Raw genomic sequence first — 20,029 nt, forward strand, 5'->3', positions numbered from 1 at the left:
CTCTGTTGCTGTCGTAACTCCTTTAGCAATAGCCTTTATACCGGCGCACTTTGGGTGTGGTCTCATGTACTATAAATGCAGACAAAAAGCGTGTGCAGGCCTCTTGCCTGCTGGATTTGGTTCTAGTACCCAGCGCACGCAGAGGACTGCGGATCACTACTTTTTCTGTAAGTTTATCCCCATATAAATAAACTTTTGTTATACTCCATTTTGGGCTATTGTGGAACTCTTTTGTACACCAGCATTCTGTCCCTGTTAAGTTTCCCTTGTTGGATCTGGGTTAGCATGCCATTCCATTTAGTCTTTTTGGAAGTAGACTCTGTTGTCCAGGTAGGTCCCATTATAAATGTGACTTTGCAAATCTACTAGTAATCTTTTGTAGAGCATTGCTGTATGCTAGGCGTAAGTACAGGCATTGGAAGACTGAAGAATTGAGTTTTTTATGAAGGAGTTAGAATTAACATTGTGTTTTACCCAAGATGTCGGTGGAATATGGAAAAAGGAAAACTGAAATCGGAATAGACTGCCTTCTGCTAAGCTAAGTTCAGTCTCTGTCAAGTCGCACGTGAGCCTAGTCAGCTTTATGGTCAGAGTCCATGCTCCGTTCTTCCCCATCAAGAGACCATAGATGATTGTCATATGCAGCGTTCCTGGGTTTAGGCTAGCCCAATAGGTGGCCTCACCTTTGTGACTTCCAGCAACTCCTGGGGATCACCACTTCTGGACTATGGTCTCATCTTTTCTTTGCTTCTCTGAAAGCCAAACAAGACACACCTCTTTGCTGTCTTCTCGGATAATGGGGATACATACAGCCCTGTGGTTCCTTTGTAGTTGTTTTGTGTGATCAGAGAGACATCTTTGTCAGTTAATATCTGTCACAGTTTTTTTTTTAAACTGAGCTCTACATTTTTCTCCTATCCCCTCCCTTCCACCCCCTCCCCTTCTACCCTCTCCCGTGACCCCCATGCTCCCAATTTACTCAGGAGATCTTGTCTTTTCCTCCTTCCTGTGTAGATCCATGTATGTCTCTCTTAGGGTCTTCTTTGTTGTCTAGGTTGTCTGGGATTGTGAACTGTAGGTTGGCTTTTCTTGCTTTATGTCTAGAAACCACTTTTAAGTGAGTACAGTTTTGGGTCCACGTGATAGCTGTAACATTGTGGTAGTTTCTAAGTATGTTTCCCTTTACTTATCATTCTTAGTTTATCCAACAAACCAAGAGCCCAAGTCAGGCTGACAGAGAAGCAGACTCCTCCGTCCTGAGACTTCTAAGCTAGTCAGGTCTAGAGTAGCCCTTAGGCTCTTGATGTATAAGCCATGATCAGCAAAGCCAGTCCAGCTCTTAGTTTGGGAAAACAGAGGTCACAAAGTTACCCCTGCCACTGTGAATATGGTAGCAAGACCATGAACATCATGGACAGTGTGAGCTCTGAGCCAGCTTGTCAGTCCTCAGACCTCTGCCGTCTCCATAGACCAGCCACTTGAACTCCGCTCTTCAGCCATCTCTAAAATAGGGAGTTAGGCATACCGTGGATGCATGCTAACAACCAAGCTGTACTGCTGCCATGCTGGCTTAGCAGTGGGAGCAGTCCGTAATGGTAACAACTAGCATTTATCAAGTGCTTACTGCATGCCAGGCATTGGGCTCCGGGCTTTGTATATATCCTTTCTTCCTCTCATGGGCTGCATAAGCATTTGGGTTATGTCCCATTTTATTATAGCCCTAGGTTACAAGTATAGAAATTGAGGCTCAGAGAGATCAAGCAACCCAGGCCTATTTGATGTCAAGGCCTGAGGTCTTTACTGTCTAGCTGTAGTCAGCCAGTCCCTCTGGAGTGTTCCAGAGCACAGAACCCCAGACAGTCTCTGCATTCTGTTGGTAGAGTATCTGAAGCAGTGTCTGTTACAGAACATGTGTTCTAGTTGGGGAGACAAGATATACAGAAGGCAGAGCTAGAGAACTTGTGGGTGACCCCAACTCACTGCCTACAACAGGGACAGGCACTCAGCCTGGCACACTGGGCTTAGTGGAGGGGGGATCTTGAAGAGAGAACTGAAGATAGTTGGGTGTGACCTTGCACAGCAAGGAAAGGGGAGATGAGCTAGGCAGGGACAGCACGTGTAGCATATCATGAAAGTTAGGGCAATCATGCTGTGGCATCCAGAAAATGGCAGGGAATTGAGAAGATGAAGCTAAGTAATTGTAAAGGTTGCAGGCTAGTTGCCTTGGGTCACATTTGGTTTCTCTCCCTATGTTTCTAGAAACTTTAAATTGATTTTAACACTTAAAAATTGGAAGAGTTTATGTAAAAGTCTGGGTTTATAGCTGCTCTTGAATCATGGAGTTCTGGCAGTTGCTGGCCCATCCTCACGTGGTAACAGTTGGCTGGAGCTGGAGCCAGCTGTCTCTATTATGAGGTACAAGTGCTTTCCATTCTGTCCAGACCCCACCTGCCCATGAGACTCCATCTGTCTGGTTTCTGTGAGCCACAGTCTGTAGCCTTGGCCTGGAGGGTGGGAGCTCTGATACTGGATACAGTTTCCTGAGGCTGGGCAAGCTTCTGGCACTTGTGCATTGCCAGGGCCTAGCAAATCCAGGGCACTTGGTCCTGTGGCACCTGGTTGACAGCAGTGACCACATTAGAGTGGAATGGGCTTTGGAAGCCACAGCAGGACTCTAAAGGGTTTAGAGGAACCAGACCAAGGTTGCACCAGCTAGCCTGATGGTTCATTTTGAGCTGTGTTGTAAAGGCGCAGTGTGGCTGGCCATTAGCCTCAAAGAGGCTCTGCACACACAGTGCAACCTGTATGTATGTGTGCCGAAGGAAAAACTGCTGCTTGTGATTGCTCAGTGTCCAGCTCCCTGGCCAAGCATGGAGAGGCTCTGTTGCTCTGTTTGATTCTTTGAATGAACATTAAACAATAGGAACAAAAAAAAAAAAAAAAAACAGCACAAACAAGGTTTATAATACGTAGTTGCCTCACACAGCAGGACAGCAACATGACAAAGATCACTGCCAGGGCTTCCAGCCCTGTGTGTTTTAGCAAAAGCCTGTAAAACCCAGTTGCCTTTGAGTAGTGCTATGATCTTTCTTCCTGGCTGCTGACGACAGCTTGCCTCTGCATTTAGCCTGTGTTCTTGTTTTGTTTATTTATTTATTTCCCTTTCTTCTGCACTTGGTATTCCTCCAGGCTCCATCTGAATGTACCTTGCCATCGGGAGCACTAGACAAGAAGAAAGTCCTATTGTCTCTCCCTCAGGCTCAGGCTTAGGAAAATCAAAGCCAAGCAGAAGCAGCTCTTCCCTGCCTGCAGCAGGGTCAGCAGTCTGTGTAATGTTTTCCCTGTCAGCTTATCACAGCTGATTTCTTGTGGTTTTGAGCAAGGGAGTGGGAGAGCTGTGTGGTTGCTGCCTTTTGAAGCAGGTGGGGCCTGCAGCTGTGATCAAAGCCAGGCTCTGTGCTCCCTGCCAACCGATCACATTCCCTACTTTTTTGGAAACTGCTCCATGTGGGCCTGGCTTTCTCTGTAACGTGAGATGGCGCCAAGGGAAGACCCACCTGGACTTTCAGACAAGACATAAGAAGGGAATAGCACTTGTGCCCCTCCTGAGCAGCAGGCGTCTCAGCACCATCATTTGAGTCAAACCATGATGAGCTTTAGCATCCAGTTCCTAAGGAGCATGCACTACCTTCTGCAAGCATCTCAACTGTGAGGTTTTAAGTTGTACTTTGCATCCCTGGCGTAGTGAGATGATATATCAGCCATGCTCTCATTCTTATTTGTAGCAGTCAGTGATTGCATAGATACCAATTTGGATCTGACGGCAATGTGTTGGCAACTCTCCAGTTCTAATAATACAAGAGTCCTTTCTCACTGGGCAGTGCTGGTACACGCCTTTAATCCCAGCACTCGAGGGACAGAGTCAGGCAGATCTTTCTGAGTTCGAGGCCAACCTGGTCTACAGAGCAAGTTTCAGGATGGGCTCCAAAGCAACACAGAGGAACCCTGTCTCGAAAAACCAGAAAGAAAAAAGAAAAGAGTCCTTTTAGTCTTGAAGAGCAGGTGAACTTGGAGTTTTGATGAAGTGTTCAGCCAACTAGTGGGATCTTAATCTTTGACAGTCTCATGATCACTGTAATAAGGTATGGGACAGCTCCCAGCCTCAGAACTGTTTTAGACAATTTACATGTTCTGTTGACAGGGCCTAGGACTGTGCACATTTAACAATAGCATCAGTTCTCAAAGAGTCAGCTTTGAGCCCCTCACAGACCGCTGCCAATACTTTGCACGTGTATGTGCGGAACTCTTTACTCCAAGTGATGAGATAATGGTTTCCCTGTTATCTTTTGTGTTCAGTTTCTATCCAGAAAATCAACTAGGTCTGTTTTCACGTACGTTATAGACAACCTTTAGCCTAACGTAGGGACTTACTGTAGAAGCTTTTTCATGAGGAAGTAGTGGTTCAGAAGAGATACAGGCATCAGTGATTATAGTGCTTGGCTGGTGTGAGCAAAATCAGTGACATCCTCTGCTGGTGTAACTCCTAAGGGACGTCGCACAGCGTACAAGAAAACAGGGGCTGGAGAGGTGACTCAGTAGCTAAGAGCTTCTGGCCTCTGTGGACATCAGGATCACAAGTGGCAAGAGACTCATACACATAAAATAAAAATTAAAAAAATATTTTAAAACAATCTGATTAAGTGCTTTATTAGACTACATAAAAATACATATGTGAGCCTATATGTCTACCTAGGTATATAGATATTGATACTGGTAGATATTGTTAAACAAAGTAATCCCTTAAATTTCAGAATTTATTTGGAAAAAACCTCTAACTTGAATGTCTAGAGCAAGTACTGTTTCACAGAGACAAGTGTGATAGACCAGGCTCTTGCATGGAACACACATAGATGTGCTGGATGGAAATGGCAGTCTGGCAGCTGAGTCTACTAGACAGCTTTCATCTTCTCCTACTTCTTACAGCAGTGGCATAAAGACCTGGGCATTGATAGAGCGACCTTTGATTGGGAGGTGCTTTGTGGAATAGTTTATCTCTGATACCCTTGGGGGCTGTCTGGGCCAGAGAGATAGTCCTGTAAAATGCTTGTCTCATGAGCACGAGGACCTGAGTAGGTCCCCAGGACCCTTTTAAACAAAACTGAGTCCGTGGCATGTGCTCATAATCTCTGTACTGAGGAAGCAGAGGTGGGAAGGAACGGCTTCCAGGACTTGTTAGCTAACCAGTCTACACTGCCTGGTAAGTTCCAGGCCAGTGAGATGCTGTGTGGGGGCTAGAAAGATGGCTCAGCAGCTAAGAGACAGTTGCTCTTGCAGAAAACCTGGATTCAGTTCCCAGCACCCACATGATGCCTCACAACCATTTAAACTCCCTTTTCTGACATCCTTTTCTGGCCTCTGTGAATACCAGATATTCATGCGGTGCATAGACATACAGACAGGCAAAACACTCATAGATAGATCTTAGGGGGAAAAAAAGTTTAAGTATAACAAGATGCGGCTCACTCAGTTCTCATGATTGTTTTCCTAACTCATGACGTCAGCCAAGTTAACACCTTGCTAAGACACCGAAATGTGTGTACTCGTATGTGCCCACCTGGCATGGGTGTGTGGGCCAGAGGCAGAGTCCAGGAGTCCTCACTGTTCTCTGCTTTCCTTCTTGAGGAAGGGTCTCTCACTGAACCTGGGGCTCTCTGTTTTCTCTAAACGCGCTGACCAGCAGAGCCCCAGGCTTTGACTGTTTCTGCCTCCTTCTGTGGGATCAAAGGTGCTTACCGACACACCCAGCTTTTTACATGGGTGCTAGGAAGCCAGATTCAGGGGCTTGTGTTTATGCAGCGAGTGCTTTACCCACTGAGCCGTCTCCTCGGCCACACCTTACATTTTCTTACTTTCTTTCTCACACATTAAATAATTTGGATTACTGCCACAACAACTAGCTGGTAAGCATTTGAAAAAGAGTAAGTAACAGGGAAGAGCCATGGAAGTCACGGGGGCATTGACGCATGCAGCAAAGGAGCCCTCACCCCGGCTTCAACTATAAGTGTAGGATGAGAGAGGACCATTCTATAGGACTGAACTCTCAGTGAGTCTGTCTGTTAACAGGAAGTCCCTCAGCCTTAAAGTTTCTATATGGGAGCAGTTAACAAAGAACAGCAGGGATGGAAGGGACTGAGCTTGGAATGGCTCATCTACAAGCCTCAGAGTCCCAGCACCTCCAGCCACGCCAGAAGCTAAGGATAGCAGTGGGGCCACCCTCACTCTGCACCCACAGCCTCCAGAATTAAGAAAGAACCACTAGCCTGTGGGTTCTGGGCAGCTCCAGAGTGGGGAGTTCAGGGGACTACTAGTCCACGGACTAGATGTTTCTCATCATCATGCCCCAGAGTGCCTTAAATCTAGTGGGACACTGAACAGGAAGTTACTCTGTACAAACCAAACACTAAGTAAATAAATGCAATTTTTAAAATTAAAGTGTGTGTGTGAATGTGTATTTGAAGCAGAGGGCCCTGGAGTTTAGAAATGTTTCTAAATTTACAGTAGGCCAGAATCTGACATGGCAGAATTAGTACCCTTGAAAAAGCGTTGTTGCTTAGCTCCAGATTGAACCTAAGTTGTTGTATGGGGACTGAGGGACAGAATCCTATAAAAGGTGAGGTGTGCTAACAGAATTAGCCAGTAGACTGTCATCCAGTATGAGCGATCTCAAATTGCCTCACTGAAGTCCAATCTCAGAGCATCCTGCCTGGCAGACCTAGGTTTGGGTAGAGGAAATGAAACCTAGTTGTTTGCTATGAGATTTACAGTAGACCTGCCATTGCAGGAAGTGGGGAAAAGTTGATTGATCACTCAAGACCCAGCTCTACAACGAGAAACGGGATGTATGCTTTCTTTATATGATCTCGCCCCCTGTGGTATTGTGGACTCTTTTTGAACTTTGGCTATTTAATGGGCTGTGGGTTCTTTTCAACACCGCCACCCCAAAAAACGCAGTCACCAAATACAAAGTCATTAGAGGAGTGATATCAGTTTGGCTGTGTCAGAGGTGTGTGCTTATAGCGGCTACTTTTACACTTTCCCTCTAGTTAATTTGCTAGAACTTGTCAACAATCTATAATTTTTTTTTAAAAAATCCTCCAAATGGGATGCTGTGTCACAACTGTACAAAGAATAAAGTATTTTAACAGTTATGTGATAGGATTACATTTGTACCAACTTCTAAGAAATCTAGTTTAGAGTGTGACTGTATGATCGCCTTGGCAAGTCTCTTAAGTACTGATTCTCTTCACTAACAAACGTCTTCTGAGCATGTGCCGTTCTCCTCATTTACACATAAAAGACATGTAACTGCACCAAGACCTAGTATGTGTTCACTAAGAATAGCAGAATGGCTGGCACTTGTAAGAAGCTGGCTATTTAATGTCATTGACAAAGCTTTTTTGACGTGGACTAGCCAGTTCTGCTTTGAATGTGACAAAAAGAGTCACCAACTCCCTTAGACGGCCTGAATTTTGAAATGGTGGCACCATTACAGAGATAGATTCTAGAATTTACAAGGAACGGCAAAGTAAAACCAATATTAATTTTGCCTGTGCTTGAAAGAACCCTGCTCTGACGTGACTTGGTTTTTCTCCACAAATAATGTCCCCATTTTTTTCTTTTATCTGTGTGAAACAATTGAATAGTGAGCCCCATTTTCATTCCTCCAACTCTTATATCAAAATAGCCCATGCTATTTTGAAATTATAATTACTTTTTATCTCTGCATTGGGGAGGGGGGGTGGAATCCAGAATGACACTTGTATAGACTTGAGTGTCTATCAGAATTCAGTGCTAGCAGGATACTAGCCAGCCTGAGCTAGTGAACGTGGGACTATAGGAGCTAAAAGCTGAGCATGGTAGGGTACACTTCTAACCCACCACTCAGGAGCTAGAGACAGGAGGATAGTAAGCTTGAGGCTAAGTAAGTGTGAGGCCACCTTGAGTTGTATAACAGGACCGTTTTTCAAGAAACAAGGATCGCAGTTGTAGCTCATTGGTAGAGTTTATCTAGCATGTATAAGTCCGTGAGTTTAATCCCCAGGAAATTCTTCCCCTTTAAGAAAGCAAGGGAGGGAGGGAGGGAGGGAGGGAGGGAGGGAGGGAGGGAGGGAGGGAGGAAAGAAAGAAAGAAAGAAAGAAAGAAAGAAAGAAAGAAAGAAAGAAAGAAAGAAAGAAAGAAAGAAAAGCCATCTTAGTGATGGATCAAATGAACATAATTTTAAAGTAAGATACTTTTACTGGAAAAATAAAGATTCCCATAGGTGATCATAGGGACAGGTGCCATTTGGATTACTTGACGCGTTCCCAGCTGTGCTTTGTGTGTACCGTGTAGTGGCGAAAGTCCAGCTGCAGACTGACCCTTTGCCGAGTCATTAGCTTACTCCACTGGCTTGTCTTGAGTCCTCTTTACCTTGGCAGGCCTTTCCCCTTGCCTAGCTCTCTGGAGATGCCCACTGAAGCGTGGGACTTTCCTTCTGTCAGCGATGCTGCCGCCCTCGTCCCCTTCTCCTCACTCTGCCCATCCTCGGGATCTGCTCCGCTGTGTCTGTCAGTGTGGAAGCTCCTGGGCACGCTGACAGTTCTGAGGGAGGGGCTCGGGAACATGCAGCTTCTCCTCCACGGGAAGTGCTCTCTGTTCACTTCTGCTCTTCTGAAACGAAGCTACGTGTGTTTGTTTGTTGTGTGAGCCCGTGTAGCACAGGGCATCCTGCAGGAGTCACTTCTTATACCCTGTGTATCTGGAGGATGGTACTCAGGTCATCTGGCTTGGCGATGGGTGTTGCTCACTGAGCCATCTCACCAGCCCCGAAGTTTGAACATTTTTAATTAGTATTGCTTTCCTCGTCGATTTAACAGTGAGCAACACTAAGGCTCCCTCATGCTTGTGTCATTTGTCCCATTTTCTGTTGGATTGTTCCGTCTTAGAATTACGATTTCCAAAACCTCTGGATTAGGCCCTCGTCTGTGATGTAAGTTGGACATATTTTTCCCACCTTAGCATTAGCCCTTTGACCTAGTTTTGATAGGTTTGGGGGTTTCCTTTAGTTCCCATAGGGTCTGTCCTGTGGGTGGGAGGAAGGCTGTCTGCATTCTGAAGTCATAGAAAATCCGCCCCACCTCCACTACTGTGCGCCTTCTCCTCTCACACACACACCTGGGACCTGCTTGGGGTTTGCCCTGGTGCCATGTGAGGGCACCAGCTTTGTGATGTTTTATTTCCTGTTGTCACCAGTCTGATTAATGAGCACACCTAATTTTTCTTCTTACTGTAATTTTCAAGGTCCAAAAAGTTGGCTGCCCTCGCGGACGCCTTGAAAGCAGTCTCGCTCAGCAAGGCCCAGCTGGGGCTGGAGCTGCAAGAACTGGAAGCTGCCGCACTTCTTGTGCAGGAGGAAGAAGCTGCTGGAAGGACAGCTCAGTGCAGCCCCGGGCAGCCAGCTGCAGGCTCCAGTCCTGAGCCCAGTGACTCAGACAGCACCACATCGTCTGACACGGAAGGCTCAGCTTCAGAGCAAGAGGAGCTTGTTGGACCTCGGGCCTCACTGCTCACTTCTCTGCAAGCCCCCCTTCTGGAAGCGGACAGCGCCCTGCTCATCCAGGATAGAGAGCTCTGCAGACACGTGGCCAGCCAGGGGTGTGACGTCAGTCAAGGACAGACACTGGCCTCTGCCCCGGCTCCTCTGATAGAGGAAGTTGGAGAAGAGCTGAGGACCATGCTTCAGGTTTCCACACCTGGTGGCGATGCTGGGAGCCACAGCAGTATGCAGGATGGAGAGGAGAGGGGGCAGGTGCCTCGTGATTGACTCAGGTGGTTGGCTCATTAGTGGCTGCTCTTTTATAGGCATGGAATTTCTCATTTCCACTGTGTACTTTTTCCCTTGTCTATATAGGATATTGCTTTTTTAATGAGCTAACATTTATACCTTTAATTTTTATACCTTACAACTTAAAAAATAAAACCTAAAGTATTCTTTCCAAGGTGCAAGTAATATTTTAAAATGAAGACCGTAATTCTACCAGGAAAAGCTCTAGACAGTGATTCCCAACCTCCCTACTGCTGCGACTCTTTCATGTAGTCCTTCATGTTGTGGTGACCCCAGCCATAGAACTTTTCTGTTGCTACTTCATTACTGTAATTTTGCTACTGTTTTGAATCACAGTATAAATACCTGATATACATTATACCTGCCCTTCAGCCCCCAGAAGGGTCAAGACCCATAGGTTGAGAAGTGCTGCTCTAGCCATAGCGGGACAGCTGACAGGTAGTACTCACATTTCAAGTGTGCACTGGGCAAGATACTAATGTAAGCACACTGGTGAAATGCTCACTGCGACCAGGGTGATGAATTTCCTCCTCAGCTCCAGCTGTCTTTGGACCATTTGACACCCTTTCTCCCAGCCAGATGCCACCCACCTGTATCCCCTGAGCAACCACTGATCTGCTGTGTCGTAGTCCAGTAGCTTGCATTGCCTGCACTGCACATAAAGCAAAGCATGCAGTATGCTCTTTGCCCAGGCTCCTCTCACATAATTGCTGAGATTGATGTGTGTGCTGTTGTATGCCGAGTCTTGTGTGTTGTCTGCTCAGTGTGGAGACCGTTTCTTGGGATGGATTTGTCCATTCACCTGCTGTTGGACTTGTGAGTTGCTGCCAGTGTTTGGACTCTGAATAAAGCTATGTGAGCATTTGGGTACAAGTCTCTGTGTGCATACATGTTTCCTTTTTCCTAGGTAAGTATCAGTGTGGCATGGCTGTGTGGTAAGGACGTGTTTAATATTTTACCAGATTGTGGAATTGTTTTCTCTCATAGATTGGATGGATCAGTTTACACCAGTAGTAGATAAGTGTTCCCATTTTCTCCGTGTTCAATGCTACTGGGAATTTTCATCATTTTTACTTTTGCTTATTTAGTTAGTGTGCATGTATATGTGTGTGTGTGTTTAGTTACTGTGCATGCGTGCGTGCATGTGTTTAGTTACTGTGCATGTATCTGTGCGCATGCGTTTAGTTACTGTGCATATGTGCATGCGTGTGTTTAGTTACTGTGCACGTATGTGTGTGTTTAGTTACTTGCATGTGTGTGTGTGTTTAGTTACTGTGCGTGTGTGCGTGCATATGTTACTGTGCATATGTACATGTGTGCGTTTGAAATTGGAGGTCAGAGGACAACTTTCAGGAGTCAGTTTTTGCCTTCCACCGTGTGGATTCCAAAGATGGAACCTGGATCATCAGACTTGGTGTCAAGCACCCTTACCCGGAGCCATCTTGCCAGCTCTCTTAGTGTTTACCATTCCAACAGGTGTGAAGTCGAAGCCGATTCTGATCGCTGATGACTTAAGATTTACTGTGCTGAGCCTTGTGGTGGTGCAGCGCATCTTTAATCCCAGCTCTCGGGAGGCAGAGGCAGGCAGATCTACTTTGAGGCCAGCCTGATCTTCAGAGCGAGTTCCAGGACAGCCAGGTATACACAGAGAACCCTTGTCTCGAAGAAACAAAAACAAAATAAAAGGTTTATTGAGTTGAGCCTCTTTTTACAAAAAGAGGTGTCCTCCAGAAGTGTCCAAATCTTTTACCATTTTTAAAGGGTACTTTCTTACTTTTTAGCTTGAGAGTTCTTTATAAGATTTGCATACAAGTTCTCATGAATCACGTGTTCCTGCTTTTTCACATGCCTTATCGTCTTTGATCAGCTGGATTTTATCTCGCCGGCTGTTGGGTTTGCATTCCTACAAATGTTTTTTATCTTTCTTTAGGGATTTAGCTAAGTGACTTGTACTGGTTTGGGTCTGGCTTCTGTATTTGTTCCTTGTAGGGCAGAGCCCAGTGTTTATATTCCTGAGAGTAGTTTTGCGGTGTCTGTGTGTCTATCTGCCTAGCTCTTCACCCCGCCCCTTACTTTTTGCATAGCCATGACCAGATACCTGGCTGAACCAATTTAGGAAAGAAAGATTCATTTCAGCTCATAATTTCAAAAAGATTTCCATCCTTTTTGACGGCAGAGACATGAGGTGGGAATGGTTCCATCTGTGAAGGTGGGAAATTTTGAGGGTGGCTTGTGCACGTGGTGGCAAGCAGAAGAAACAGACCAACACCAAAAGCAAAGACCTAGCTCTAGTGACCTGCTTCCCCAGCCAGACCCACTGCAGTAGCTCCACAGATGTCAAAGTACTGCCACTTTGAGGGAGGAATGGGGGAGGAATTATTCAAAACATAAGACTGGAGACCTTTCAGATTCGATCACCGTGCTGTCCTGCTCTTTGCCCCCTTCCCCATAGGCGACAGCAGCTGCCTTGGTTGGAAAGCTGTCTGTCTCCTGTGCTCCACACTTCTCTGGGTTCTACCTGGATTGTCCCTCCTGCACAGTGAGGCGGTTTTAGAGCTCATCTGGTCTGTTTCCTGTCTTTCATCACCAGATGGTGGGAAATCATGGCTTCATGCATCCTCCCATTTTTCTCTTATGCTATTCCCTGTTACTCCATCTTGAGTGGAAATGGTCACAGTTGTGTGCATTTCCCAGCTTGCAGGTCATTTGCTGGGGAAGTGGGGCTGGGTCAGGTCTTGTCACTTCCTAGACACCACTACTGTATTCTCAGTGCTCTAGAGACACACGGTGAGCGAGTGAACAAGTGGAAGAAACTGATTTGCTTTGGGTGGAAATGAAATGAAACCTGATCCGCGTTCGTTCACTGGTCTCAGCACTTTTATTCCAAGGCTGAATTAGAAAGAGTGAAAGGATTCCAGTTGTGTTAACATGTTAGTTGGGGTGACTGCTGTTTGACATGCATGTTAACTCCTAAACACTGTAACGGCCTGGTCTGGGTGTGTTGGAGCCTTTTCCCAGGCTCCCTGGAGAGCTTCAGAATTTCTGTGACCATGGCGAATGCAGTTCTCCTCAGCAGCACGTTACCTGAGGCCGCTTCGAAAGGGCTTTGGGTCTATTTACTACAAGTTGAACAAATCCTCTCTTGTCTAAATGTTTAAAGCCATAGACATTTTCTTCCCTTCATCAGTTCCTGTCCCTAAGAGTCTGGATAGGATTGACTTCCGTGAGAATATCTTGGTAAAACTGCTTTCCTTAAAGATAGGCGAACATGATCCTCCTGACATTCTTAAAGCCAAGGGGCTCTATGAACTCTCTCCTGAGTACCAGCCATGTCATGTGTGAGTGCCACGGCTTCAGGCTCCTGAGTTCCCTGTCTCATTCTCTTCAACCTCCCTTTGTCCATGGGGCTTAAAGCTCAGGAAGCAGGCCACCTGGCCTTTGTTTAAGAGGACTAAGAACACTGTTGCCCCACACCTGCAGCCAAGAACACCCCTCAAAGGGGCTGCCTTTGGGGGTTTTATGCTAAACAACTTGCCAGGCAACTTAGGGACCTCCCGTGACCACAGGGGTTTCCTCAGAATGATGGATGCTGGGAGAGAAGACAGGCTGAGGAAAGAACCCAGAAGAGACCACAATACTCCCTAATCACAGCACAGTGAGGTTTGACTCGCTGAGCTTGGCGAGACTTGGAATTGAGTTCCAGAACCTTGCCCTGGAGGGTTATGTCAAAGCACCGAACCTCTCCTTTCATCTTGAAAAGAGGACTGAAATTATAGTCCTGGGTCACCTAATAATGTGTTTTGAGAAGTACAGCATTGAGTTATTTGGTCTTTCAGTGTGTGAACATGATAGAATCTTCTTACAGGAAACTGTGGTGGCTCTGGTGTCATCAAGCAATAGAATCTCTTGGATTTGTTTTTTGGGTTTGCAGCAATGTCTTAACCATATAGCCTAGGCTGGCCTGGAACTTAGTGTCTTCCTGCCACTGCCTCCCCGCTAGGTGATGGAATCTTAATCACCCTCATGTAGTAATGTGTCTTTGACAAAAGCATGCAGAACTTGTCTGTGTTTTCGTTGCAACATGAGGGTTCATCCTTCTTGCTTGACTTCCCCAAGCTCCATGTAGCTACCTAACAACAGGTTGCTAGGGGAGTCAGCACTGGGAAGTGACCCAGCCCTGATCCTCATTCAGGAAACAGGCTAGTGATCAAAGTCTGCACAGTTCATCAGGTTTGATGGAAGCATTAATTATATCGGTGAGTCACAGTGATACCTTGTCCTCTGACTTCGCATCATCCCTGGCTTTCCTGTGTTCTGTCTGTCCCATTATCCTTGAAGAGTAATGCACAGTCTTGCTGTGGGCATGGCGCTCTGGTGCTGTAACCAGGATGGTATCATCTTTCACCAGCACAAGATTAATTTACCAATGAGACAGGGCTGCTCCCTACCACATGCTGAGTTGGGTAGCAGCTGCTGGGCGGTTTTCACACCTGCCAGTGGAAAATACACTTTCTTTGTGGGAAACAGATTCTGTTACTGCGTACTGAAGGGACTTTTAAAAGTTTATTAAATTATTTTAAAACAGATTCCTTTGTATTTTACAAGAAATAACTGGAAATCTATGTAATAAGAACAGATATTGCTAAAAGAATAGGGATAAAATTTAAAATACATAGTATTTTCCAAAATTAATTGAAAAATATATCATGTCACTGCATATCAGGTAGAGTCAAGTTTCACAAGCTCAGCTCTGAGCGTTTGGTTGGGGTTTAACGCCTAACCCCAGGTGGAAACTTAGGATCGGAACCGTTGAGCCTGGCTTCTGAGCGTGGTCTATAGTTTTTCAGCCCCTAGCAAGCGAAGGAAGCATTGATTAGACTTGATTTAAAGCAGCGAGTGATAAATGCAGCTGGGAAATTGATTCATGTCCCTCAAGTGACTGGGGCACAGCCATCTACCATTGACACAACTCCTGTCTCAAGGCTGGAAAACAAACAGGGAAGCAGGAGTCAGACATAAATGATTGCTGCTTTCAGCTCCTGGGGAAACCATTTGTTTCTGAGATAAGGAAGACTGCTCTCCAGTCATAAAAAGATAAAGCCGGAGGAAGGGGGCTGTGGAATCTGATGCCTGGGAGCTTTGCAAATGCCAAGAGGAAAGAGGAAAGGATTTGCCTCCCTAGGAGCGTGGTGCTGGGTGAAAGGCACTGGATTGTTGTCTCCAGACAAACTTTAAAGGGATCTCAGGAGCACACTGGTGTCTCTGAAGCCAGGTGTCCGCTGCTCTTGGTGTGCTCATTCAGGGGCAGTATCAGTAGGAACCACTGAGTGATCTTTATGGTCCCTCAACCAGGGAAGGCATCTGAAGTACTGAACCTCCTAGCCTAGAAGGCCTCTGAAAACTCATTCCCTGCTGCCGGATCATGTTCCTGTGGTTGCTGTGGTTGCATGTCTGCTGTGTGTCTCACCTCCATTGTCTTCCCAGGTGCTTTCCCCTCTCACTTCTGGAAGTTTGTGTTTCCAGCTCACCCCAGCTGAAAGACTCCTTCAAATGCCACTGCCCACAGGATGTTAGCTGCTCGTTCCTCTAGGCTGAAAGTAATTTCTCTCCCTGACCCTGAAGAACAGTTTCTGTCTCAGTACTTGCTGCTTTCAGCTGGGACTCACAGCTTAGAGCTATCTGCAGCTCCTTCAGTGCCGCAGAGACCTAAGGCACCTCTACTTTGGGTCCTTCCCAGCAATTACACAGTGCCTGCCTGTTCATACGATACTTTCATATGACACCTGTTGAGAGACAAAGCAAAAATCCAAAAGACTGGGTGGCTTCTGTGAGCACTGGCCTCACACCCTGGTCGACTGTTAATTCTGCAGATGTCCCTACCTCGAATGACAGAACCATCTGTTCATCTCTGTTCCATAAGCCTTGGTTCTGTGCTCAGTGTATGTTGCTGCCAACGCTCTAATCAGGAAGATCAAGTATGTGTCTTCCCCGACCAGCTGGGTCAGGAGCCCTCATGTTCTGGCCCAATCAGCACCTATGTTCTGCCTCTTTCTGCCATGGTCTCCCGGACCCTGACTTCACAGCATTCTCTACCCATGATTCCCTAGGTGGGTGGTCAGCTAGCAGGGAACCTGTGAAGTCTCCTCTCTAAGCAGAGTGGATGAGCTCCATCAAAGCAAATCAGGACCAGAGCTGCTGATCCAGGGAAAGCTGGAGAAATGGAAACAGAAAAGAGGTTCCTACCAGGCTGTCCCCTGGAACAGTGGGCTCCAGAAGTGTGGATTCAGACTTGTGCACAATTAAATTAGGGAAAGACAGAACAGAACTGTGGGTAAGAGGGTGCTGCTGCCCATCTGCTCACCTCCTAGCTTTGCAGGTATGCAACCCAGCCACCATTCTGAACCTGTCCTTTCATACGAAAGTTAAGTGAACACATCACTGGGCTTTAAGGAAAACTCCCACCAAGAAACGGTTACCTTCCTAGTGTTTTCTTCTCAGTCTTTTATGCAAAAAAAAAAAAAAAGGTCTGGGGGTGAGAAAAGAGGGTGGAAGGGAAGGGGAGGAGGGAAGGGAGGAGGATACTCAAGAAGGGGGAAGGACAGAGAGGGAGAGCAAGGAAAGAGATACCTTGATTGAGGGAGCCATCAAAGGGTTAGGGAGAAACACGGTACTAGGGAAACTCCCAGGAATCCACAAGAATGACCCCAGCTAAGACTCTAAGCAACAGTAGAGAAGATGCCTAAACTGGCCTTCCCCTAATCAGATTGGTGACTACCTTAATTGTCATCATAGAACCTTCATCCAGCAACTGATGGAAGCAGATACAGACATCTACAGCAAAGCACTAGGCTGAGCTACCAGAGACCAGTCCAAGAGCGATAATATGAGCAAAGGGGTCAAGACCATGATCATGATACTCACAAAAAAAGCTTTCCTGAACTAGTGAGAGCTCTCGAACTCTGGACTGATATCCGGGGAGCCTGCATAGGACCAAACTAGGCCCACTAAATGTGGGGGACAGTTGTGAGGCTTGGATACTCTGTAGGGTCACTGGCAGTGGAACCAGGATTTATCCCTAGTGCTTGAACTGGCACCTTGACATTCTCCTTGGAGGGATACCTTGCTCAGCCTAGATATGGGACGGGGAGGGCCTTGGTCTTGCCTCTAAGTGACGTGTCACACTTTGTTGACTCCCATGGGAAGCCTTACTCTTTCTGAGTGGTGGGGGGGGGTGGGAGGAGAGGAGGGAGTGGGAATGGGGATAGCTATGTAAAATGAAAAAAGATTGTATTAAAAAATTCTTAATAAAAAGCAAAAAAGTCTACACACTTTCACCCATTGTTGAAATAGCATTGGATTCCTGTACTATATAAATTATATTTCTTTTTTCTTTCTCATTTTTTTGTTATTTTGTTTTGTTTTGTTGAGGCAGGGTCTTTCTTTGTAGTGCTATATGTAGGTGGAGCCTCGAATTCAGTGAGATCCTCCTGCCTCTGCCTCCCAAGTGCTGGAATTAAAAGTGTGTGCTGACAAACCTGGCACTCTTTTTCTCTTAATAAGAAGTTGTGGTTACTTTCTCTTGTCACTGAAGAACCTTCCAAAATCGGAGTCCATACCTGTGCTCATTGCAGTGGAAGCAATCACAGAACAGATGTGAGCACAATGCCCCGGTTTTGCAGGGTGTCTGTAAACAACCTATGAGTGTGTCTCCTCATACTCACTAGGGCATGGAAGTGGGCAGGAACTGAGTTGATAAAACTGCTCTCACAGACTTGAACTGGGAAATAGAAAGACTTGGGACCTTGGTGGATAGAGAGGATGAGAGAGCTATCAAGAAAAGCCACAAAAGGGATCTGGAGTCAGTTTTACTAACAACTCAGGAAGGAAAGAAGTTAGAAGGAGCCATCTACTGAAGACAACATGCCAAAGAAAGGGCATAAGCACCAGGAGTCTTGGAAATGGGCATGACACGGAAGAGGCAGACTCTGGGAGTCTTTAAGTGATGTCACTTGAAGGAGAACACTCACATTTCTGCCTGGGGCTCCCACAGCCCTCTTCCACCCATCTGTCTACATCAGTGTGGACCCAGAGCCTGTTATGGGTTCCCAGAATGTCTGCTTCCTTCATCCATGATCTAATCAAAGGCCTGTCGAGTTAGTACACTAGTCCTTTATCCAGTGTTACCACCTGGACTTGTTTCCCTGTGATCAACCATGGTCTGATGATAACAAACAGAAAATCCTTGAGTTTTCCGTTGCAAGCTGTTCTGAGTTGCGTGATAGAATCTTCTGCAATTCTATCTACTTTGCCCTGCTGTGTATGGTACCTGCTATTGGTCACTTTGCAGCTCCTTATATTACGTCAGCCATTGTCTTGCCTTGCTGAGTTTCAAGTGATCCTTATTTTACTTAGTAATGTCCCCAAAACATGAATCGTGATGATGGCATTGCAGATGTACTACAGAGAAACTGCAACACACTTCCTTTATGTGAAAAACAAACTCAGAAGAAAACAATGGCAAAGTTGCTCAGACTTGTAATAGTGTATCAGGACCTGTGATAGTGTATCAGGACCCATGATAGTGTATCAGGACCTCTAATAGCCCGTCAGGACCCTTGAGTGGGAGAAATAGTACTGGGAGACCCTGCTGTCTGCCATGGCTTGGCAGCTCTCTCTGAGCTGGGCAACATGGAGGACTCCCTCCCCAACGGGGACCGGGGGACTTTCTAGTGTGACCCTTGACAACAATTCCTCGCAGAAGCTTTCCCCCTGCTGCCCATGTGGTAATTAAACATTGTGCTAGGAGCTCTCTGACAGGACCGTGCTCCCATATGATAACTGAAGCTTGCACTAGTAACTTTATGACAGGAATGTGCTGTTTAATGCAAATTAGGTGACGCCCCAGCCACTGTCCCCATCCTTTACATCTCCCCTCACTCTGGAATAAGTTGAGCTGTCTCTGGAAGGCTATTTCTGCTGTGTTCACAGGCCATCCAAAGCTCTGTCACCATCTCTACCCCTTTGTCCACATGGACTGGTGGCCAATGAGCCACCAGGAAAAGAGAGGACCCCACAAAACATACACAGAACTTGGATTACAGGTACTGTTACAGCGGTCTATTTTATTGTTGTTCCTCTTATTGCACCGAATTTATAAATTAATCTTAGGTGTGTATGGGTAGGAGAAACATGTACTGCGTCAGTACTGTCTGTGGTTTCAGGCATCAACATCAGTGGATCTTGGGGAGGACACCAGAGAGGATAATGCGCTAACAGGAACCCTAACGCAGTGACTTCCAACAGGAGAGATGACTGGTGTACAGTCCGAGTTCAGCTGGAGAATGGGTCTCGGGAGCAACTTGCACAGCTCCTCTCATGGGACAGAGCTGGTTTGTGTGGTCTCCGCTCCAACATCCTCAGTGTTGACATTGCTTCCAGTTGAATGCCTCTCTCAGTCAAGATGGCTGCCAGCAGCAGGAAGCTTCCTCTTTTCTGACCAGAAGAGGTTATTTGTCCCAGTTTCCAGCAAACTCCTCAGATAACCCTGACTAGATCAACCCAAGTAAACACTGATTCGTCTATGGTTGTTCATTGAGATGGTGTGTTTGGTCTCCGTCATATCATACGGCCAAGTTGGGGCAGAGTCAGGGACTTTGTAGGTGGAGGATGGAGAGTAGTAGCAGGAGAGTGACTGATAGCCACCCCTTTCTGGTCCCCATCGCCACCATGGAATAAGCCACTTAGTTCCACCTGGTAGAAAGCCCTGTGGAGCCTGGTGGTAGAGCCCGTTTCTGGCATTTGTGAATCCCATGGTTTCCACTCCAGAAAAGGTGGCAGCATGGGAGCAAAGAGAGAACCGTGTAATTATGAATGAACAATCTCTGTCACCCCTTGGCTTCCCTGTCCTCCTGAGTGTTCTGAGTTGGCCACTGGGCGGTGCTAGAGTCGGGTGTCCTAAGTGAGGGCCTTCTTTACCAGGCAGGCGGACTCTGGATGACCCATCTGCCAACCCCCCACCCCCACCCCAAGCTCTTTCCAGGAGGTACTGCAGTGCAGGGCTGTTCCTGATGGGATTTGCAGCCCCTACCTTTCTCCCTCCGGCCTTTCTCCCTGCCCACTGGCCTCTAGCTTCCTCTCTCACCTCT

General features: G+C 46.5%; 1 protein-coding gene across 1 annotated transcript in view; it reads left to right on the forward strand.

Moving 5' to 3' along the window:
• Shq1 (SHQ1, H/ACA ribonucleoprotein assembly factor) overlaps window positions 1-10,757 on the forward strand; it is a 104,330-nt gene extending 93,573 nt beyond the window's left edge. Inside the window, exon 11 of the mRNA XM_038319470.1 lies at window positions 9,341-10,757. Within this exon, the coding sequence (XP_038175398.1) occupies window positions 9,341-9,863 (523 nt within the window). The 3' untranslated portion in view covers window positions 9,864-10,757. The remainder of the gene's footprint in view (window positions 1-9,340) is intronic.
• Window positions 10,758-20,029: the final 9,272 nt, after the last annotated feature.

This window comes from Arvicola amphibius, chromosome 2 (genome assembly GCF_903992535.2).
Source record: "Arvicola amphibius chromosome 2, mArvAmp1.2, whole genome shotgun sequence".
NCBI lineage: Eukaryota > Metazoa > Chordata > Mammalia > Rodentia > Cricetidae > Arvicola > Arvicola amphibius.